The sequence below is a fragment of the Arachis ipaensis genome, chromosome B03, assembly GCF_000816755.2.
Source record: "Arachis ipaensis cultivar K30076 chromosome B03, Araip1.1, whole genome shotgun sequence".
Taxonomy (NCBI): domain Eukaryota; kingdom Viridiplantae; phylum Streptophyta; class Magnoliopsida; order Fabales; family Fabaceae; genus Arachis; species Arachis ipaensis.
In genome coordinates, this window is record NC_029787.2 from 116,614,370 (window position 1) to 116,636,909 (window position 22,540).

The window sequence follows — 22,540 nt, forward strand, 5'->3', positions numbered from 1 at the left end:
GAATAAAGATATTTTTTAGTTAAATTTTGATCCTCTATTTTTTAGTTTTAGTATTGTGTTTTTAGTGGTATTTTTAATAATGTTGAGGTTTAATGTGTTTTTTATATAAAGATTATAAATCTAAAAATTAAATTTGTGATTTTTAGATTTTATTTTTTAAAATATGTAAATTTGAAAATCAAATTTATATTTTAACACTAAAAAAAATTTTAAATATGCAATTCAAAATTTTTTATTTACTTTATAGTAAAATAAATATTTTAATACAAATTAAACTTTGAATTATATGCGGTCCTTCTCGGTTTTTTTTCAAATTAGCCTTGATCCTCTGGTGTGACAAAACGTACAGAAGCCAAATAAATTTTTTTTATTGGGAAGAAAGTGTTGGAGCGAGTAGATGCACGCGCAGGGGAAGTTTGCGTGGAACTTGGTTGAGACTTGAGGTTGATCAGCGTTTCTGAGAGCTGTGTTATTATTAATGTATGTTATATTATTTTGTTGGTGAAAAGAGCTTGTTGTGTTGTGGTTGTGCCACTCCCTCTGTTTAAAAGATATGTTGGATTTTGGAGAGGAGCTGAGCTTAGAGAGTTATAGGATCCCATGCCTCATTTGGATTCAGCTCATTGTTTTCTTCCTTCTCCTTGCTCTCTTCTTTCTCCTTTCTTCTGATGATTCTTCCACCGCTTCTGCTTCTTCTGCATCCGCATCTGCATCTGCTGCCACCAATCCTCGTCGTCAAAAATCACTAGTCAACGGCAACAACAACCACCACCATGTTTCTACCTCCACCGCTCTCACCAACCGTCTTCAGCATACACGGGTACACGTCTAACCTACCTTCAGCTCCCCCTGTTATTCTTCTTTTTGCTTTTTCCTTATACCCTTTTGGATTCTCATGCATCTCCCACCATAAAGATCTTATCTTGTTCTCTCTCTTGTTTTCTTTTGGAGTAAGTCTAGAATATGAGATCGCTTTGACTTGAAGAAAAAACACGACTTCAATTTTTTTTTGCGTTTTTTGTTTTTGTTTTTCCTTCTTAATTTGTACTTTAACTATTGTAACAATTTGTTGTTATTTTGGTAAAAGCTGATTTCTTTTGTTGCTTGGGGATACTAGATTGTGTCTCTTCATCTCTGTGAGAATAATGTTAAGAATGTTAAATATAGTGAATTCAGAAATCACAACATAAAATTATCCTCCGTTCAAATCCACCCTTCAAATTGGGCTTTGACTTCAAAAGCTGTTCTCTGAATTGGAAATGGAGGATGCAGCTTCTGAAATGCCCTTGACTAGTTGGTGAGGGTACCTCATTTTGTGACTTTTCAGGATTAGGAAGGAAGGAACTGTTCCAGTTTCATATGGGACAAATAAACATTTATAATCGGATTAAAAAACATTCGAAGTTAAAATCCGACTAATCTCCGTGATTTAACCATATGTTATCAATCTCGTACTTCAATAAGGAATACTTATAATAAATTTACAACAAACTTGCTAAATTAGGCTCCATGTTTTATTAGGTATGTTAAGTTGTTAACACACAAAAATGAACGCAATATCATTGTATGTTGTATTTGCCTCTAAAGCCCACCTTAACAAATGTTTTTAACCTTTGGTTGTTACATTCACACTACGATTTCACCATTTAAGATACCATATATATTCTAAACTCTAAATCATTGACCTTTTGAGCTTTCCCATGTAAATTGTCTCCTAAAACATCCCTAAATCGGTGAATAAACTCGATTTGATATCTGTGTGCTGGGTGAATCAGAGTCATGACTTCATCTATTGAAGTATTATATCCAATCTACTGAGAGTATGATGGAAAATCAACTCCTCTTTTGCCAATAAATACAAAGCAACACTTAATAACCCATTCTCCGTGTTCATTAACTTCTTGCTGTCCTTTTCCTTATTTAAAAAAAATAAAAAGTAAAAAATTCTGTTGATGAGTTGCATTTGTCATTGCTATATAACATTGTTGGAATTATGATCTTTGCATACTTAATTGAACTTGTGTTAGAAGTTAAAATGTTCCTATTAATGTATGTATTGTTTTGCATGAGACTAAATATGAGAATTATGTTGTACCATGGGCAGGGGGCAGAGAACTTAAGTATAAAAGGTGAGATAGAAACAAGCTCAAGCACAAGGACAGTGAGAGAAGAGATTGCAGAAAGAGAGGGTTCACCATTGTATTTCCTTCACCCTTGTCATTATTTCAAATTAGCTAGAGTAGCATTTCTCAAATGTCTTGGATTGGATTCTACTGAATCTGATAGTCCTCCAATCCGAAGGCCTAGGAAAAGAAAAGAGAGTTAATTGATTATCAACATTGTATATGTTGTCATTTATCATGATGAGAAAGTTCCATTATTATTCATTATTTTTTTTTTTATTTTATTTGGTTCTTTGTACTGTTCTCCTTCTCCATAATTTCATGTTACAGAAGGATTAAGGAGAAGTTTCCATCCTTGTGGAGTAATGAGGTTTCCACTATATAACATAATCAGAATAAAGATAAGAGGGAAAAGAATTGAAGTTGTCGACTCGAACAAACTAATTTCTTAAATTTTATCAATCAATAAATAAAAAACCAATGTCTTAATTTTCACTGAATGGCTTTATATAATTTGAGTTTGTTTAGGTGAGGTTCTAAGAAAAGATTTTTTTTTACTTATCTTTTTTTAGAAGATCTTATGTAAAAGTAAAAATAATATAAATTGCAACTTCTCAAAAAAGTTGTTTTTTTATTTTTACTATTAGAAATTTACCAAACATGCTAAAAAGAAAATCTTTTTTCATTAATCCATGGTACCCCTCAACCCATTTAAGGGTTTGCCGCTGGTCAATGAGTTGCTGTATGCACAAAGCAGAATTCAAACCCTCAACACTTGCTTAAGCAGACTAGTGAGCTAACTACTAGACCAACCCAACTTGGTTGACAATAATATTAAATATAACATAATAGGAAGTTTGAAATTTACCAAGATGTTAAGTGTGTTATACTAAGGCCCGTTTGGAAGCTTTAAAAGTAATTTTTTTGAGCTTTTAACTTATGAAAAATAGTAGTATTAATGCCTGGCGCAATTTTCAAAACTAAATTACGGCTTTTTAAGAAGTTATTTAGGAACTTATAGAGAAGTTAAAAAAATAACTTCTCTCATAATACTACTATTTTTTATCAAATTTCATAAAATAAACGCTTTTAGAACTAAAAATCCAAACACAAAATAACTTATTTACAAGCTACTTTTAATGTAGTCATTTATTGTTTAAGCTATTTTTTCAAAAATAACTTAATTTGTTTACCCAAACTGACCTAAAAAGTCATGGATTTAACTTTTGGGATTAACAAAATAAACTTCTATACATTATATATGATGAAAGATATTTTAGAAGTAAAAATTTGTATATAATGGTAGATATATTAGCCATGATGGTACCATCTTCCTTAGAAAAAGTATATGAATCTCGTTAACTATAATTTTAAATATGTTTTTAGTAATTTCCAACAAAGACTTTGATTGGCTTACATTGTTTTCAACATAATAAATACATTTGACTCTTATATTGTGATTTAAGATTAAGAAAATAATTAAGAGAATTATTAGTAGTATATATTATTAGTTTATTACTCAGCAATACATGTAATTGATGTGATGGGCAACTTGCGGTGGTGCCAATGGTTTTTGTTGATTATTATAAAATTTGGATGGTGAATGTTGAATTGAGACAGCCGACCAAGGCGACCATTGGACCCAATCACCCAAGAATCCAACATGCATGATGTTAGGTGAAAAATTAGAGTTGTAATTTACTAATTTTATAATCAAGGCTGCGTTTGGCACCAGATTATAAAGGCAGTGGGCGTAAAAGCTTTGCGTTCGCATCAAAGGTCACGCCACATTTATCATTTATGCACTTCAATATAGGATCTTGTTACTGGCAAAGTAGATTTGAAAAAGCAGGATGATAATGACTTATTGAAGAAGGTGAGTGGCTGAAAGATACGGTGGCTGGGGACCCCTCTCAATTAAGGTTCTTGATAGCTGAATCATTAATGCCGTTTTTGCTTGTGTTTCTCCACCATTGTTCACTGTTTAACTTGCAAGGAAATCAAGAATGCTCCCTCCATGTACTACAAATGCCAAAATGCTAGCTCCTGTTATACTTGGAAGTCAATGAAAATCTTATATTTTTGTAGATATTTCAAACAAAATATTAGCAATAAGTTTATTTTGTAATTGTAATTATTCCGTTGGAAACTCATGCCGCTTGTATTTAAGCTAATTTAATACTAAAATGAGATCCGTGCAAGGAACAGTAAATTAATGATAGTATATAATAAATATTAAAAATTGATATATTTTGCAGAATTAAATTAAATATATATAAATTAAAGTTAAATTTAAAAGGTGTTTTATTTAAAGTAATTTGTAGTACAAAAGATTTTGATATTGGAGTTGTAAAAAGTGATATTTTTATTTGGTGGTTTGATTTTTGTATTTGTTTTAGTTGATGAACTTAGTCTTCTAATGTGATACTCGTCCTCTTTTTTTTATTGTTATTGTTAGAATTGTTGCTTTCTTCTTTCTGTCGTAGGTTCCTGAAAAGACATGTTCTTCATGAATTGTTGAGTTATATGCACTTTCTATTATGTTGTTTGTTACATCTTTGCATGTATATTATTCTTTTGAAGATGTGTCTTGAATGATTTTCTCTCTTTAATCTCTTGATGGGTACGTGATCTTTGTCTGAAGATATTAGTATTGGCGAAGTTGGTTCCTATAATCAATGAATAATTTAAATTATAAATAAAAATGATGTCTTGAATAAGTGATTTTTTTTTATTATTACTTATTTTATTTGTTGTAATGGGTGTTGAACTTCAATGTTTTTTGTTGGAACAAATATCTTGGTAACAGTATATTGTTGACAACCTTTTTTGAGATTAAAATCATTTACTTTGACTTCAAATATAAGTGTAAGGTTGCACAAATTTTTCAATTGGGGTGGTGCTTCAACGTCATTGATAAAATTGTGAAAGAATAGGAAAAGCAAAGAAAAGAACTTTTATTGATTGTTGATTGATTGAATTGTACTGAAGTGTGTTGTAAATTATGAGGGTAAAACTAAATATATATAGAGCATTGTCCTATGAAAAATAAAAGCAAATAAAGATAAGATAAGAACAATTAAAGATAAGATAAAGATAAGATAATAAAGACTAAAATTAAAATTGAATTTTTGTATTCTGTTGGGCTGAATTTGTGGGCCATGATACTTCTTTATTGTTGTCATGAGCTAAAGTAGAAGAGTAGTTTAATACGCCCCCGCAAGCTGGTGGATGGAAGATGTCAATAATCCACAGCTTGGATAAGTTCCTGATGAAATTGTTGAGAAAAGCGCGTCTGACGTGGTGACGCGGAGGAAGATGCGTGCGGCAGAGCTTGAGCTGCCTACTGCAAAAATATAAAAGGAGATGCTGTGCTTGAGCAGCGATCTTCAAAAACTGCGTGCGGCGGAGCTTGAGCTGCCGGCGGCAAAAATATAAAAGGAGATGCTGTACTTGAGCAGCGATCTTTAAACAATTGCGTGCGGCGGAGCTTGAGCTGCTGACGACAAAAATACATAAAAGGAGTGCTGTGCTTGAGGGAGAGAGAGCAAGCAGCGATCTTCATAAAAAAAAGAATGAAAAAATAAAAAATAAAAAAAATAAAAAATAAAAAAATAAAAAATAAGCGTGTAAAACGCAACAAGATTGATCTTTAGAGGGCGCGTATGGCGCAATAAGAGTGGTCTTCAAATGGCGCGTAGAGCGCAATAAGAGTGCAGATGGAACTGCTAGAACAGATGCAGATTGAACTGCTAGAACAGATGCAGATTGAACTGCTGAAACAGAATACTGACGAAACTTCCGGAAGAAGTTGCAGATGAAATGCTAGAAGAAGGCGCAGACGGAATTGCTGGTAAAGAACCGGGATAATCAAAACTGTGGTAGAATTTTCACTTGGATGCATGTAACTAAATCTATGATTATTTATTGTGGGAGGAAGTTGAAAAAGAAGCATGGTGATTTCTCACCGAAAAGATGATAACTTATATATTCTCCTCAAGGAGGATACCATGGCTCTGATACCATGATAAAATTGTGAAAGAATAGGAAAAGCAAAGAAAAGAATTTTTATTGATTGTTGATTGATTGAATTGTACTGAAGTGTGTTGTAAATTATGAGGGTAAAACTAAATATATATAGAGCATTGTCCTATGAAAGATAAAAGCAAATAAAGATAAGATAAGAACAATTAAAGATAAGATAAAGATAAGATAATAAAGACTAAAATTAAAATTGAATTTTTGTATTCTGTTGGGCTGAATTTGTGGGCCATGATACTTCTTTATTGTTGTCATGAGCTAAAGTAGAAGAGTAGTTTAATAGTCATTACTTTTATGAAGTGTCATTAGATTTAAAGCAGTTGTGCCCAATAATTTTTTTTCCTTTGCCATCAAATAGCACTTTGATTTGAAATAAGTATTAGGTTAGTAATTAATAATTTGATAGATGAGATTATTAAAAATATATAGTTACCTTATTGTTGGATATTGTGGTGTTTGATTACATGTGCCACAAATGTAATTGTCTCATTTTCATCTAATATAATCATTTCAAAGAGGTTCCTCTTCATTTGTGGTTGTTAATGTTTTCCATAGACGAACCACGCAAACTTTGATAAACCAATTATCTGTTTGTTTGGTAATATTGTCCAAAGAATGATGCTCTATCAAGTAAGTTTGAGATGTTGTATAGTTCAGAAATAAATTTCTTGTGCTAAATTTGATGTTCTTTGAAGGAATAGTGATAAGAGACTTATATAAATAGGTCAAAGTATAGAATTTGAATATTTGTAACGTAAACTTTAGTATGATTAATAATATTATTATAATATTTGTAATATAGATATTTATTACGTTTAATGAGTTATTTATAGAAATTAATTATTGGAAGTTATAAACTTATTGTATTGTTTATAACGGTAAGATCTAATAAATATAGAGATATAAATTCAATTTTTGTAAGTTACAAACTTGATTAGACACTATTAATTTTTAATTATTAGTGTTTTTTTTTTTTTTGCTGATTTGGAAATAATAGGTGATTTGAAAAAAATTGAGTGGTTGATTCTAAAATTTTGCCAAGTAAGCAACGTTACTGACATGGCATTAGTAAAAAGAGAAACATGTTTTAAATGTTTTAAAAGTAATGTGGGTAAACTTACCCATCTACTTTTATATATTTTATATATTAAGAATAAATGATAAATCACTAAAGATATACACTATCATTTATATTTTACAAAATTGAAGATTCTGACTAAAACCAAGGATGCATAACTAAATGATTGAATTGGTCAAAATTTATGCTCTACAAATAGTAGGTGATTTGATCCCAACTAAATCTACCAGCATGAAATCTTACATGTCTCTTTACAAAGATTTCCTTCGGCTGATTTTGAAGTCCAAGCTTCCCATCCTTCGTTGGGCTCTAATACAAATCACCAATGATTGATATGGCATGATATCCAGCAGGTGGTGCAAGCTTTTGAGATTTTTGCAATTTCTTTGGCTCTTTTCAGTACTCATCTGCTGCATCACCTGAAGATGGTGTGTTCTTCCTATATGGTAGTTGCTGTTGCACCTAGTCAAAGTTTGCAACCATGTTATGACATTCCTTGTATGACAATGACCAACGGATCCAAATATGGAATACATGTCAATCAGAACATAGTCTGATGAGACATGCAGATTAGGTTCAAGTTTCCTGAGTGGATAGGGGATAGTGCTTTGCTTCAGTTGCACTCTACATAATGGCTGCATTCAAAGTTTCAAAACAAATCCAGTGAACAATGAAGAGTTGCTTGGGGATTTTCCTTGCCGCTGACATCGCAAATTTCACATAATCATGCACTCGGGCATAGCCTATAAATTCCACAATTCACATTGGAGTTGCTGGCAACACATTAACCCCCCCAAAACACACATTCACCTCAAGTATTATGCAAGAGCACCTAGCCATTTTCTGAATAATATTCTATCATGAATCCTTTCCAACTACTTCCATTCACCGTTCACCCTGTTTTTTGACATTTGGTTCCTATCCGCACGCTACTTTTCAAGCATCGGCTTTATGGAGAAACAAATAATCAGTCGCTAGCTGGCTCAACTTCCACCTGGGGCGAAGTAACTGCAAAAAAGAGAGCTCCTTAGCCCGTCTTTTCATCCATTCTGCGAACACTAGTCACTGTTGTGTTGCAAAAGAAACATCTCTGGCAATTCAGTAGATGCCTGGTTATACAGCCATAGCAACACTTGTGTAAACAAGGTTCAATCAAGGCATCCACTTCATATGTTACACATATGCAGCATATTCTATCCTCAGCATCAGTTTCACCCACACAATCCACTTTCTCAAGTTGTTCCACAATGCGGCAGGTAAGGAGGCTCAGAAAATTCTCAAGCGGCTCATATTTTGCAGCATAAGCGTCCCCACTAGAAGAACCATCCTGGAAAAATCAAGAGCACAAAGCTGTTAACCATCAGTCTCAAATAAAACTTGCACTCAAGACTCAACAAACTTAGAAGCCTGTTGAGTATAATTCTAATTTATAGAATTAGCTAGCACCAAAAGTTGGAGAAAAAGGTAATTGGCCTCGGTTAAATGATACTAACATGAAGTTGCATTAAGAGAATACAAGGCATTAAGATTATTCAAGAATCAATAGCATAAATTAAATGGTGACGCAACTAACCCAGTTAAAATCAAGAAGATATTGAAATCCATAATGGACAGTATTTGGACAGTCCATGCTTGCAAAAACATCCACGAGATAGTTGTTTTCTTGAAATTCTGCCAAGTTGGTAGCATCCAACAAATTTAAGATCATCCCGACAAGGGGAGCCAAAATCATGCCCCGGTTTACTTTCTCTGGAGATTGACCATTTCGTCTAACGGACCTGAGATTATTATTTTAGAAGAGAGTCAGAATTCAGCCAACCAACATGGTTCCATTTAAAAAGATTGTTACAATAAGATTTGACTACCAGTAAGAATAACAACCAATAACTTGAGTAAGAATTTTAATTCAATAGCAAACCATAAAACCAAGTTTCAAGTTACAGGATCAGGACTTACATGTCAAAAAATTCAGCATCCGCTGCAGAGATAATGTTATTTAAGATAAACACAATCAACTCAGTTAACCTCCGCAAGTTTGTTTCTGGTCCTGACAGGAATGCTTGAGGAATCTCACGAGTGCAGAACTCTAAAATCCTTGCAAGATTACATGAAAGATCGAATATGACAGAGCATTTCCTTTGTTGAAACTCTACTACCTGAAAAGGCATGTTTCAACAATAATAATTAATTGAATTAGACAGTTATATCAAAATCAACCATGAAACTCTGAATTTGCAAGCACAGAAAACAACACAAGCTGCAAACTCAATAAAGGATGAAACAGATATTCATACCTGGTATTTTTCTTGCATTTCTCTAACAGAAACTGAAAACTCAGTCATGGTCCAACTAAGTGTATTAAATAGACGATTTAGAAAAGCTGAAAACAATACTTCATCATTTGTGCAAGCTTCTTTTAGCAACCTCTGCATTTGATTAAGAGGCAACAGGGGAAAAAATTGAGTGAAAAACAGACCCATGCAAAATTACAGGTTAACAAAATATGGATATCACATACTTGGAAAAGAAATGATGATGAAGATGATTCTCCATTTTTCGAAAAACCGAAACCAGAACCCTTGCATAATCGCAGAAGTATGTTTGTAACTGGGATCCAAGATCTGTTATCAAATGCTGACAGTAAAGCCTTTGGCATTCTATGGGTGGCTGCCTCATTGCTCTCAAAAGCAGTCAAATACTCCCTGTACTGAACCAGGACAGATATAGACTGAAGAAGAAGATCCCTAAGATCTGCACTCGATATTCTTGGATCATTGAAATGAGTGACAACAAAGGTAACCTGATTTAAGATAACCAATTTGTATACTTTAGAACCCAATACCCATTATACAAAGACTAAAAATGTAGATTAATTTGTAGATTTTGGATCATGCATAATGGAAAATAATAAAATTCCATCATATCAGAGGAGTGCATAACTCTAGAATACCGACTTATATCTGCTAGGGCAATAACAATGCCATTGGCCTAAAAAATGCAATTACTCAAAATGCACAGCAAGAGATATCCACCTTCCACGTACGTCTTTACATGCAAAAATAACATCCAATATTGAAAAACCTAGAAGAAAATGGAGAAATAAGTTTGAAAAGAAGCCCATACAAATGAATTAAGTCCTCGCTTAATGAAACTTGTGGATGGAGCAAGCGGAGGATCACTTTTCCGCAATACATGAAAGCAATCAACCTGTATAAGGAATCAAAATTAACATAAATACTAAAAGATACTTAATTATTGATAGCATGCTTGGGACAAGCATGATCTTAGGATATAATATTATTGATTTTATATTTTCAAAATCTATCACAAAAAGCTTTTGATTATAAGCTATGTTTGACCCAAAATAAGCTTAACCTCAATTCATATTAGAGGAATTAAAAATGTCTGCAAACTGTTTATAGAAAATCGCACAAGTCCAATTCTTAGAAAACTTTGTATTTTTTATGATTCTTTGCTCAGCAGGGCCACAAAGTGTATCGAAGGCCAAGGACAATATGTCGGACAGATGAGCAACATAAACATCAGAGAAGGAGAGAAAAAAAAAAAGAAACAAATTAACACTTGTTTTTCTGCATCTAGCTGAAGCGAAAAGATGATTGCTTATTTACCAGAGCTTCCAAGTAATATTCAGGGACATAGACAAACACAGAATCCATATTGCTCAAAACCAGCAGCAACTGGACAACCCACATGCAGAGTGCAAACATTCCTCTCTGCTTCCATCGTGCAAACAGAGAGATGCGAAACCTGTGAAACAAGATGCCCCCAAAAAACCGAGAATGTCAGGAAAACCAATAATATACGGCTCAGGGTTCTCAAGAAATAATATTTATTTTCTTCCTGTAAAGAATATTAATAATTGAGAAGCATCCAGAAAATTATAAATGCACTTCAGAATAAAGTACAAATCACTGAGGACCAAACATATATGTTAGGTCTTCAAGTTTTATCAGGATATCATCCTGAAAGCTTTTATAATGCTGACCAAACAAATGAGAGGTTATAAAGATGTTCAAAATGTGCCATCAGTTTCAATAACTTTAATGCTTTATACACCCCCAGTGAGTCTCGGCATAACAATAACAACAATCTAAATTTGAAACTAATAACAAAACATAACTATAAGTTAATCATAATGTAGTTTGCCAAAAAGTGGAAACATATATATAAGATAATAAAAGTAGAAATAAATGATTAGTTGAAAAGCTCCTCTATATGTCATCTTACCAAGCACAATGCCTGACGCAATCAATAACCTCTTCTCTATACTCATTCCGGGCTTCCTTCAGAAGCTTCAGTTGCCCACTGCAGGCTCCTTCTCTTATTTGTTTATCAGTTTCCTCCAAAAGTAAGATTGACTGTGCCTGATGTGTCATGTAATATGATGCCTACAAAATTGGAAGAAACCTCATGTTCAAGACAAGTGTCACGGATTTTTTGGAAACAATTAAACCATTGAGTACAACATATGCAAGAACTGAATCATGGGAATCAGAAGAAGGTTGTCATAATTGGTTCCACTTTTACAAAAAGCATGATTTTCTAGCAATTACTCAGATAATTTCTCATCATAAATAAAGATTCTCATCATAACTGACATGTAACAGTTGAGGATAACAGCTATAAACAGTTGGGGTAAATTATACCGCCATTCTTGAGGGTTGTATACTTGCAGTTACCCTTCCTCTTGTTTCAGGAATTACATTCACCTATTTCATTACAATATCCTCGAATACCCCCCCCCCCTTCCTCCCAAAAAACACAGTATACATACACTCAGCCATCTGTAAAACCAATTTCTGAAACAAGGTCTGTAAGGGAGGTCACCATAATTTAACCAAGGAGTTAAACACTTCAACTCAGGGACTTCGATTAAGACATCAGTTCCTTTTTGCATAACACAGCATAAAACTTGACCCTAATATTATAGGATGTAACCTTAGTGGAGCGCAGCTAGTTATTATTGGGTTAGGAGACAAGCTTGTGTAGCACCACCACAACCCCTTTACATTTTTCATTCTCAATTTCTATTAGGTTAAGCCATTTCAAAGAAATATCCTATGCATAAAAACTCATTATGTATTTATAAATTTGATCAACCTTATCCCCTCAAGGCCTCACCTGCTTAAAATTTGATGCAAGACCAACATGATACAACCACAGCAAAACATCAAGTAGCTCTTCTTCTAGTAGTGCAGCTGTAGGCATATCAATATCCTTTGAGACGGTTTTTGTATGGTGCATCTGTCGGTAACCATACTCAGGTTCAGATTGATCACTGGAGGCAGGTTTATCAGTTATCTCATCTTCCAAACTGCCCTCACTGCATTCAGCAGTGACATGAGCAGACCTCTCTGGGATAGAACTACAATGGCCACGAGAACCTTTGGCTCTGTATTTGGCAGGATCCTTCAAGTTTCTTGTAAAGTCAGAATCATAACTAGAACAACAGCAGGGCTTCTGCCTGCTTGAATGAGTAACTCTGGTTTCTTCATCATCCATGCAGCCTTCGTCCCATCTAACCACTTCCATTTCATAATCAATCACGGGGTGTACTTTTGATAAGTGGCTATAGGATCCGCCAAGCCTGGAAATATCAGTTTTAAGCGGATCATTTTTCACTAACAAACTAATAGGGAAGCTTTGTTCGCCACCTCTATGTAGAAAACCAGTATCTGATTTGCAGCCCTTTAACCAGCCACAGATGTCACCCAATTCAAATCCTTCAGATAGGAAATGGAGTATCACTGAATAAGTTGAAACAAGAACTGAATTGCTAGAAACTCCTGGGGGTGGGACATTTCTGTCTGCACCTCTGTTCCTTAGTAGAAGGCTTTGTAAAAATGTTCTAAAAACAGACCCAGGCAACTGAGGAGGCGTTGAAGGTGGTATAAACTGTATCACTAAGCGACAAAGATCCCTGTGCTTCTCCTCAATCTGCACACGGAAGAGTAGATTAATAAACTGTGAACAGGGTATCCCGTAGAACAATAAATTCCAATACCTTAACCCACAATGTCAACTGGGAAAAAAAAAGAATATTCTTGAACATAAAAAAACTGTAGAGCAATGAAACCACTTCATTAATAGCATGATGTTGTATTTTATATAAGCCTAATGTTTTACATGATAAAGTGAGACTAAGTTCATTTGTATAGTTCACTTGTTGCATCTTCACAGCTCCTCAACAGAAGGATAAAGATAATTTAGGCAAAAAGAATATTCAATTCAAATATTCTTACTGAAAATGAAGTTACACGGCCAAGCAGAAAGAATTTACCTTGCTGATTGATTCAGATAAAGCTGTGGTTGTCAACATCATGTTGTCTGCATAAGTTGCATCTTCACATGAACCAGGCCACCAAACAGTCGGTATCAAGGACTCGAGATCATGTTTGTTCGGAGCCTTTTGTGACAGAAAACCTTCAAACATGAATTCAAATTCTGGTGACTTCCACCAAAGCACCATAAGTTCCTCTCGTCTTAATAAATGACAGGCCAAGGCGAGGTGAGCATATGATCCAGAATAAGGACATTCAGTGAGAATTAATGGGGCTATTTTACAACCACCGGAAAGAGCATCTATGATGTTTTCAAACAGCAAATGTGAACCTTGAAATTGTAGCAGAACGTCAACAACTTTATCCAGGCTTGAATAATCATGGGGTGCAGGCAATCTAAACACATCAAACAAGAAAGACAGCACTGGACCCCAAACCATATACTCTTTGTTGCCAGCATCTGCATCAAGTTCATAGAAAAATTCCCTAGCTATTGCATGAGAGACAGGATGAAAAAATTCTTCCAATGAAAGAAACCTCTTTACTCTTCTCAATTTCTGAACTAAAGAATACTCAGACCTCTCCACAGAATGCATATCCAACAGCCTTGACCAACATTCCAACAACCTGGATACAAAGTAGGTCTTGCATGGGGGAGCCTGGAGAGGACAGTAACCTTCAATTGGAAACTTAAAGGGGCGGCCCCCAAAATTCAATTCACATCTTTCACCCTGGGAGAGAGAGATTGCAGGATAATACCCAAAACCAGGACCCATTTTTCGGATCCCCCGGAATGCCACCCCAAGTGGATTACCGTTCCTGAAGAATAATATTTCATCACGTTCTAAATCTATGCAACATCCAATGACATCACCAACAACCCATGACTGACCATAAGTCTCAGCATCCTTGTTCCATTTGCTAACTCTTTTCCCATCATATGCATACGAATCATCAGCATCACCAACACCTTTATGATCGGTGAAAGGGCAAGAAATAGTAGCCCAACCCAGCTGCTGTATACCAGACGTCTCTAATATAACTTCATACATCCATTTTCCTTTCCAAACACAAACATTGGCCCTGGAACTACTGAAATTCGCCAAGCTTTCTACAAGCAAAGGCAGTTTAATGATTGTAATATCACCACATATGCTGGAACTTTCCAGGCCAACAATCCCAGATCCACCTCCAGCAATAAAAATCCCATCTCTTTCACCACATGAATCCCCGGATTTGGCATTAAACCTAGAGAACTCATTCCTAATGATGGAGCGGATAAAGTTGCTGTCAATTGGATCAGTCACTGGATTGAGTGATCTGTTGGGAAGACCAAACACGTATTCAAGGGTTCGCTCCACAGATTCATGACCCAAATCATCACAACAAGAAAGAAGCCGAGTCTTCGATGAATTATCTTTCTTGTCCTCATCATTCAGGATCACTGCCAGACCAGCTGAAAACCCACCAAGACGCAGGCCCTCTTCCCCCATCTGTGAGGCACTATCCCTCTCAGCTACCCCTTTAGGCAGCTGACTGTTCTTCCAATTTCAAATTCCCTTCCCACAGCAAAAGTCAATCGCAGCACTCAACATATAAACATGATCCATGCAAAAAAAAACAAACTGTGGAATAATCAGTACGGCGTGAGAGGACTTCAGAGGCAAAACTCAAAATAAGAAATCAAAAAAGACAAATGCACAAAAAAGCATCAAAATTTGCGGAAAACTTAGCATGAAAAAAAAACTGGGGAAATTGCACAAGCCACCTTAACCAAGCAAAAATTAGCTAACTGGGCTCCAATTTCTCACCCTCTCATCACTTTTATTGTACAATTAGCGAAAAAAAATAATAGAATAAGAAGTGATTGATTATGGGGAACGGAGAAGGTTGAAGACATGATTGTGATGAGTACTAACAAGTAAATAAAATACTAACAAATGTTGGAGATTAAACATGTTGGGACTGCTGGATTCTTCAATTTAAGTTTTAATGGCGTAACCAAAAAGACTAGCTCCTAATAGCGCCCCAATTAATAAGAAAAAGGCTTCCTAGTTGGCATAATCTAACTAATTAATTAATTAATTAATTAATTAAATAAAATAACAGGAAAAACTTACAGATGCGGTTCGTGCTGTGGACAAAGGCAAGGCGGCGAAAGGTAGCTAACTAGCTAGGGTTTTCAGAGGCACCATTGATTGGACTACAGAAGCACTTATTACATATTCCGTTATTCACAGTAAACAATAGGAGACCGAATAAGGAGGAACAGCGGCTTGTAATAATCAAAATAAATAAATAAATAATAAAATGATTATTTTCTTTTTGTGCTTTTTGGTGGCAAAAAGTTTGGGGGTGGAAAGTGAAGGGAAGTCCGTGTGAATGAGTACCGGAAAACGTGGGTAAGGAACGGGCACGTGTCGATGAAAGGAGCTGGGGGTGACTGGTTGTGAGTAGTGGCGGCGCTAATGAAGGTAGGACAAGTGTGTTGGGTTTTGCGTGATGTTTCTGTGGCTGAGGAATTGCAGTGCAGGGAACAGTGATGGGTGCGTATTAGTGAAGGATCTTTGTTATGTGTTGTGTTGTGCTACGTGTGTGCGTCGAGCGTCGAGCGTCTCTGTGCGCGCCTCTCACCGGGAATGGGTTTTGGTTCGGTTCGGTTCGATGCGGTGAGCTACTTTTTCTTTTGGTTTTAAGCGGTGCGGTGCGTAACCCTCTAGCTAAAAATAAAAGAGAAAAGGATAAATAGGTCTCTCACCTTTTGTCTCGCGGATATTTTTATTCCTGACCATTGAAAAATATTTTTAAGTCCTCGACCTTTATAAAATTTGGACGAATCAGTCCTTCCGTCCAAATGCCTCCATCCAAGTTTTGTGAAGATCAGGAACTTCTACCTATGCTAGAGAGCCAATGGCCTAAGACCAACTGATTTTGAGGTTCACTAAGGATCGAACTCTTAACCTTTTAGATCTAGAACTCTAATATCATATCCTGAAACCACTCATCCTAAAAGCGTAATCTGACAGGACAATGTAACACTAATGGTCATATCTCTAATACTTCCTAAACTTCCATTGTACACATTGTACACTTATGCCATTGGCTCCCTATGCATATTCTTTTTAAAATTGAGATTATTATAATTTTTCTTTTTTATGATAATCTCAATTTATATTCTGAAAAATTTTTCTTTTTTCATTCAAAAAATATTATTTTTTGAATTTTAATTTACAGTATTTTTTATTTTTTTTATCGTCATCACTACCATATACAAATATAACATTCATTTTTTCGGGAGTTAACTCTTCTGTTTTATTAATGACTTTATTGTTTTTTTATAATTTTTTTTTAATTTTCATCATGAATAAAATTAACATCCAAAAACTTACACCAAAATTTCTAGTAACACAAATTAATTCAAAATCAATATGAACACATCTAAAATTAGATATAATACATTTAAATTATATTAATATTACAAATTCCAAATCAATAAAGTAGTGAAAAAAAATCTTTAACACAAACATGATGGTAATTAGTGGCTAAGAGAAAGAGGAGTTGAATATTGACTTCCTTTTAACTTAGTTTGTAACTTTGCTTTCTTTTGAGTGAACACATGAGATACTTAAATTTTATCTCCTAACGTGGTAGGAGCCAAAACAGAGTTGTTTGTAAGAATTACTATAGTGAACCGTGTCTGAGTAGATAAATTAGGAGATACTTTATTTTTGTCTCGTGTTACAGAACTAGTAACAGAGAAGAGAGTAGAGAATGACACACAGATGTATCTTGGTTTGGCTATCAAGTGTAATGTCGCATATATCCATTCTCCACCACAACAATGATGAAATTTTCACTATCTTTTCAACAGGAGTTGAAACCCATTTTGGCCCTTAAAATTTTCGACCGACCTCAATTTCGACTCCCAAATTTATAGTTACCCAATTAACACCCTCAAATATTAGATTGTGTCTCAGGTTTGCCCCTGTAGCTATCTCCGTTAACAGAGATCTGATGTGGCACGTTAAGTTGACAAAGTGTGTATCCACGTGGAACCCAGCTTGCCAGAATGGATGTGTGATGAATGAATGACGTAGCAAAAGTTGAATGAACTCAATTTTTCCAACAAAGTCTCGAACATATTGGGAAAAGAGGGTTGCAAATTGAGTTCATTCAACTTTTGCCACATCATTCACTCATCACACATCCATTCTAGCAAGTTGGATGTCACGTGGATACACACTCTGTCAACTTAACGTGCGACATCAGATCTCCGTTAACGGAGATAGCTACAGGGGCAAGCGTGGGACACAATCCAATATTTGGGGGTGTTAATTGGGTAACTATAAATTTGGGGGTCGAAATTGAGGCCGGTCGAAAATTTCAGGGGTCAAAATGGGTATCAACTCTTTCAACAGATTACAATTACCAATTCTTCTTAGGATATACCCCAATCCTATCTGGGACAAATCCAGATTCTAACCCAACTTTAACTTGACTAGGACTTACCTTAACTTTTCACTGCAAAGTGCTAACCCAACTTGTAAGGGAATTCCCTCAAGATCATGATACAAAATAGAAATACTAACAAAGGATTTCTGAAATAACTTGGACTTTTTCTCCAAGTCTAGCTCTCTACCTTTTTCTCTCATTGACTTTTTCTTACAAACCTCGTTATGTTTGCCTTTCTTCTAATGAAACTTAGGCAGACTAAACAAAGAAAAAGAACTACAAAGTGAAAACCATGAAGGAGAAGAACAAGAACAGTTCATAGAGTTATGAGGACCAAAACTAGTACTCTTTCTCTCTTACTTCAATCATTGGCCGTTCACCCCTATTATAGAGGAGTGAAGCTTCTAGGGCTTGAACCATCTTCAGCACTTGGTTTGTCTTCTTCTCCAACAATCAGAATCCGCAACGGCGTGGTCAGAAGAGAGAGAGAGAGAGAGAGAGAGAGAGAGAGAGAGGACCGAGGCATTGACATGCAACCATACATTTCTCTTTCATCCTTTTTTTTCAATCTTCTTGAATCTGTGTCATTGATCTTTACTTTGACTCCAAGTTTGTTTTTTGGCCGTTGTTGAACCACTGAGCACTTTTGACTTCAACATCTTCATAGTTTCTTGAATGGTGCTTGTGACTCATAGGATTTCTTCATGGTTTTTTGGTGAAGCACAAATGAAAAATAATCTTTTTTGTGATCATCTTTTCATTGAGATCTTCTCTCTTGTTGTAGCCCGTTTTCTTTTTCTTCTTACTTGAGAATGGAAACAAATTTTTCATTCTTCTCTTTGTCCTAACTCCAGAAGTTTCTTTTTGCTTTCTTCTTGGTACAGAGAGTGATATGATAAGAAAGAAAAGGAAGAGAGAGTTTGTTGGTTCAGTGGTTGTGAGAATGAATTCAAATGAATTGAAGTTTGTTTATCCGGTTAGTGAAATGTGATTTTAGGTTATGGATCACTAAATTTGGGCTTGGTTTGGGTCAATTTGTTTTTCTTCCTTTCTCATGGTTCAGCTGTTCAAACTTTGGATTAAATTTTGAATGAATAGTTTGATAAAGCTGAGCTTGGTATCGGGCCAGAGTGTGTGTATGTGGACTTGTCTTTCATGCTTAATGGGCCAATTTCTTTCTTTTTGGGCCAGTCAGATCAAATCACTTTTCTACACACTAAATAAAATATATCACACAAATAATTTAACAATATTCCAATAATGTTTAGTCATCATCTTAGTTATAATTTAGTTCACTAAACTCAACAAAACACATAAAAAAATCATAGACAAAAAAATATTCTTTTTCATTTGTGTAGTTTTAGTTTTTAAAAATAGATTTTTTTTAATGAGACATTAAAAGCGTTTAAAAAATATTTTAAAACATGATTTCGTTTTTGATGTGTTTATAATTCATTTGTGTGCAAATTTAGTGACGAATCCAAACATTTTAAGTAGTAGAGACAAACATGTAGTATATAAAAATAATTTAAAGAATTATAAATATGAATTGTCCTCAGATGTAGGGGATGAACTTCTTTAGAGACGTTGCAACAGAAGTGACTAATGGTAAGACAATATTGAAAGATAAATGCGACGTGAAAAAAAAAGACATTAAAATGGTCAAACGAAGAATTAGAAGATGAAATTAAGAAAGACATAGAATTGATTAGTTTTGAAGAAGATGCATTTGACTACGAAGATGTTACTAGTAACTAATAAGTCTAATTATAATTTATATTCTAAGATTTTTCATTCACTAATTACTAATAATGTAGATAATTTTTATCAGACATTCACTACAAGGGACACGGCTCCTACCTGCGGTAAAATACCAATCCTTTTGCATATCGCTGCTATTCGAGTGAGCTGCTACAGTTCTTGATGCGTTTTGATGGTCCGCCTCCAATAGATCTAAATTGGTTGCCCTTTTTGTCCCAACCGCATCTAATAACAGAGTGGGAGGAGGGGGTTGTTTCATTAAAGTACCCCAACCAATACATTTCGGCGCCAATAACCTTCCCTCTTTTGGCGCGAATCCTAACAGAGCATAGGTGCCAATCGCAGGTCTCTTTCCACCACTGTCATGACGTCGTCGGCGGTCGCCCCAACCATTCGTCCCGGTGTTGTCATCGGCAGCCTTCCCCCTTGCCCTTGCCTTGCTGTGCGCCGATCGTCCCCTCTCCCCTCTCTCAGGTTTGTTCTTGTCCCCTCCCCCAATTTAATTTGAGTGGCTGTCTATAAATTAATTTTGCATCAATTTCATCCCTGTGCCATGTGAACTTTTGGTGTCAAAAGCATGTGAGGAACGATTCTCTTCCTCGTATGTTCCAATTTTCTCCCCCAATTTAACATGCAGATTTGATTTTTTTTTTCCTAATTTCCGAACCCCTAAGTCTTGATATGTTTGTGCTTAGTGCAATTTTATATTGGAATCCAGTTTTGCACTTTCGATTTGGCTTAAACTAATGTACTTCCTGCATGACGGTGTGGTTGACTAAATTAAGTAGAATCTACTTTTAGTAAGCAAGAATATTGGGTGCTTTATCAAACTATCTATGAACTGTATGTTCTCTTATTCCTGGCTTGTTTTCCATCCATTCAAGTCAAGCAAGTCTTTATTTATAATCATGTCTGTTTTGAATACTAAATTAAGTTTAAGAGACAATGCAAAGAGTTTTTGCTTGGATTCCTCAGCTTCTTGTTGAGCTTGTTTCTTGCATGATTCAGATAAACTTAGCTGCTCCCTCACTTTCTTCAAATCCTCTCTCAGATGAGAAACCTGAGATTCCAATTCAGGTATTCTACTTGGCCTTTTCCTCTAATACCAAAAGCAAAATCATAACGAAAAATTGTACATTACAGAATACAATGAAAAAATGCCAAAAGAATCAATTGAATCTCCGACACATGTAAACAAATTTCAATCACAATTGTTGCATATACAATAATGCCATCAACCTTCACAGTTTACACATAAATAGAATCAATAACCGGTTATTATAACAGTAGATAGGGTAGCTTATTCTATCCACTCTCCTTAAAAAGGCCATTTAATATCTATCTAACATCACAAATAAAAATGAAAAAAACTCACGTGCAGTTGTCTTTAAATATATCAAATTATCTAACGGTCTAAACTGTCAACTTCACATGGACACAACTATACATGAGTTTCTACCACAAATAAAACTTAGTCTAATAATATAATAAAACTACATAACCAAAATTGTGTATGATTTTGTGTTGCAAAGGTTCCAAGTTCCGAGACATAACATATTGCTAAGGAAATAATGTTATTAATTTGAAAGAAAGTGATACCTCACGAGCAGGGCTTCTAGGTGATCTTCTTTCAATGACTTTGGGGCTTCTATCCTTTGATGTTGTTCTATGAACTTGATTTAATGTTGATGCGGAATCAATGTACAGTGCAGAAGGAACTTCTGCCATTTTTTTGTTTCTGAAATATTAACATTGAAAAGGTCAATTGACCATGAAGTTGAACTAGAGCTTCTTGCTTTTTTTCTTGTTGATTTATACTTCAATAATTAGAATCTAGTTAAACTCAATCATCATGTTCCAAATAATTAATCTAAATAATTAATCTTGTCCTACTAATCTTTTCCGAAATTGAGATGTTCTATACTAAGATTTAAATTCATCACTATTTTAAAGTTCGATAGAAAGTGATATATTCAAAGAACTTTTGTATATCAGTGTTTTTCTATGCCATTGGAAATAAGAGGCAAAGATTAAGATTATTACACTTGTTCATTGGGTAAAAAAGCTCACAACTTGGCTTCTCTTAGTATAACTGAATTGTCAGCTTATCTTTTTCTCTTGATTCTTTTCCAAGATTATTTTAGTCTTTGTCTTGATCAGTTACACCAAGGCATCATATTCCTCACTAAAAAAATAATTGTTTTCCATATAATATATTATTCTGATGAAACTTTTAAACTTAATTAAGTTCTTTTTCTCCCTAATGTTCATTTTTTAAATATTATTGATTGTCCTCCTATGCATTATTTAATTTTTCTCTAGTCCCTTTTCTTTTGCTACAAAATGTGCTCCTTACACAATCTTCTTCCCTCTTAATCTATAAATTCATTATTCTTCTCATAGATACTACAGTTATTATGGGATTGCTTGATGACCATATGACTTTAGCATAGGTACTTACAATTCAAAGGAGTTGAAAATTATGCATAAATTATTAGTGTGTTGACTGTGACATGTATCATATCACTGTTCACACATTAATATTTTCATGTTTCTGCTTGTTTCAGCTTGATAACATTGACTTAGACTTATCACAGTCCTTGGAGCTATATTATCCCATAACTTCACAGCTCCTACTCCAGAATCAAAGCTTCCTTCAGCTTACACTTGTTCTATTTAGGTGGGTTAAAAGTTGAAACATTTCAGAACTTTTTATACATTATATTTCATCATCAGGCTGCATCTAAAACTATATAAGAAATGCTTATACATTATAAGTCTAT

General features: G+C 34.7%; 2 protein-coding genes across 5 annotated transcripts; one reads left to right on the forward strand and one right to left on the reverse strand.

The window, feature by feature from the left end:
- On the forward strand, positions 337-2,398 carry LOC107631130. Its single transcript, XM_016334471.2, has 2 exons — positions 337-820; positions 2,105-2,398. Exons 1-2 carry the CDS (start codon positions 554-556, stop codon positions 2,324-2,326), a joined length of 489 nt encoding a protein of 162 aa, XP_016189957.1. The 5' UTR covers positions 337-553; the 3' UTR covers positions 2,327-2,398.
- Positions 7,328-16,131, reverse strand: LOC107631129 (E3 ubiquitin-protein ligase RKP). 4 transcript variants are annotated; one of them, XM_016334470.2, is made up of 11 exons: positions 15,665-16,129; positions 13,544-15,169; positions 12,385-13,200; positions 11,491-11,651; positions 10,872-11,010; positions 10,366-10,449; positions 9,761-10,042; positions 9,537-9,668; positions 9,199-9,398; positions 8,816-9,020; positions 7,328-8,569 (listed from the first exon to the last, which is right to left on the reverse strand). In XM_016334470.2, exons 2-11 carry the CDS (start codon positions 15,035-15,037, stop codon positions 8,270-8,272), a joined length of 3,813 nt encoding a protein of 1,270 aa, XP_016189956.1. In that variant the 5' UTR covers positions 15,038-15,169; positions 15,665-16,129; the 3' UTR covers positions 7,328-8,269. The 4 variants fall into 4 exon arrangements, with proteins under 4 accessions (XP_016189956.1, XP_020975021.1, XP_020975022.1 ...); XM_021119362.1 differs by lacking the exon at positions 15,665-16,129 and adding an exon at positions 15,483-15,574 and having other exon boundaries at positions 8,251-8,569; XM_021119363.1 differs by lacking the exon at positions 15,665-16,129 and adding an exon at positions 15,313-15,445 and having other exon boundaries at positions 8,251-8,569.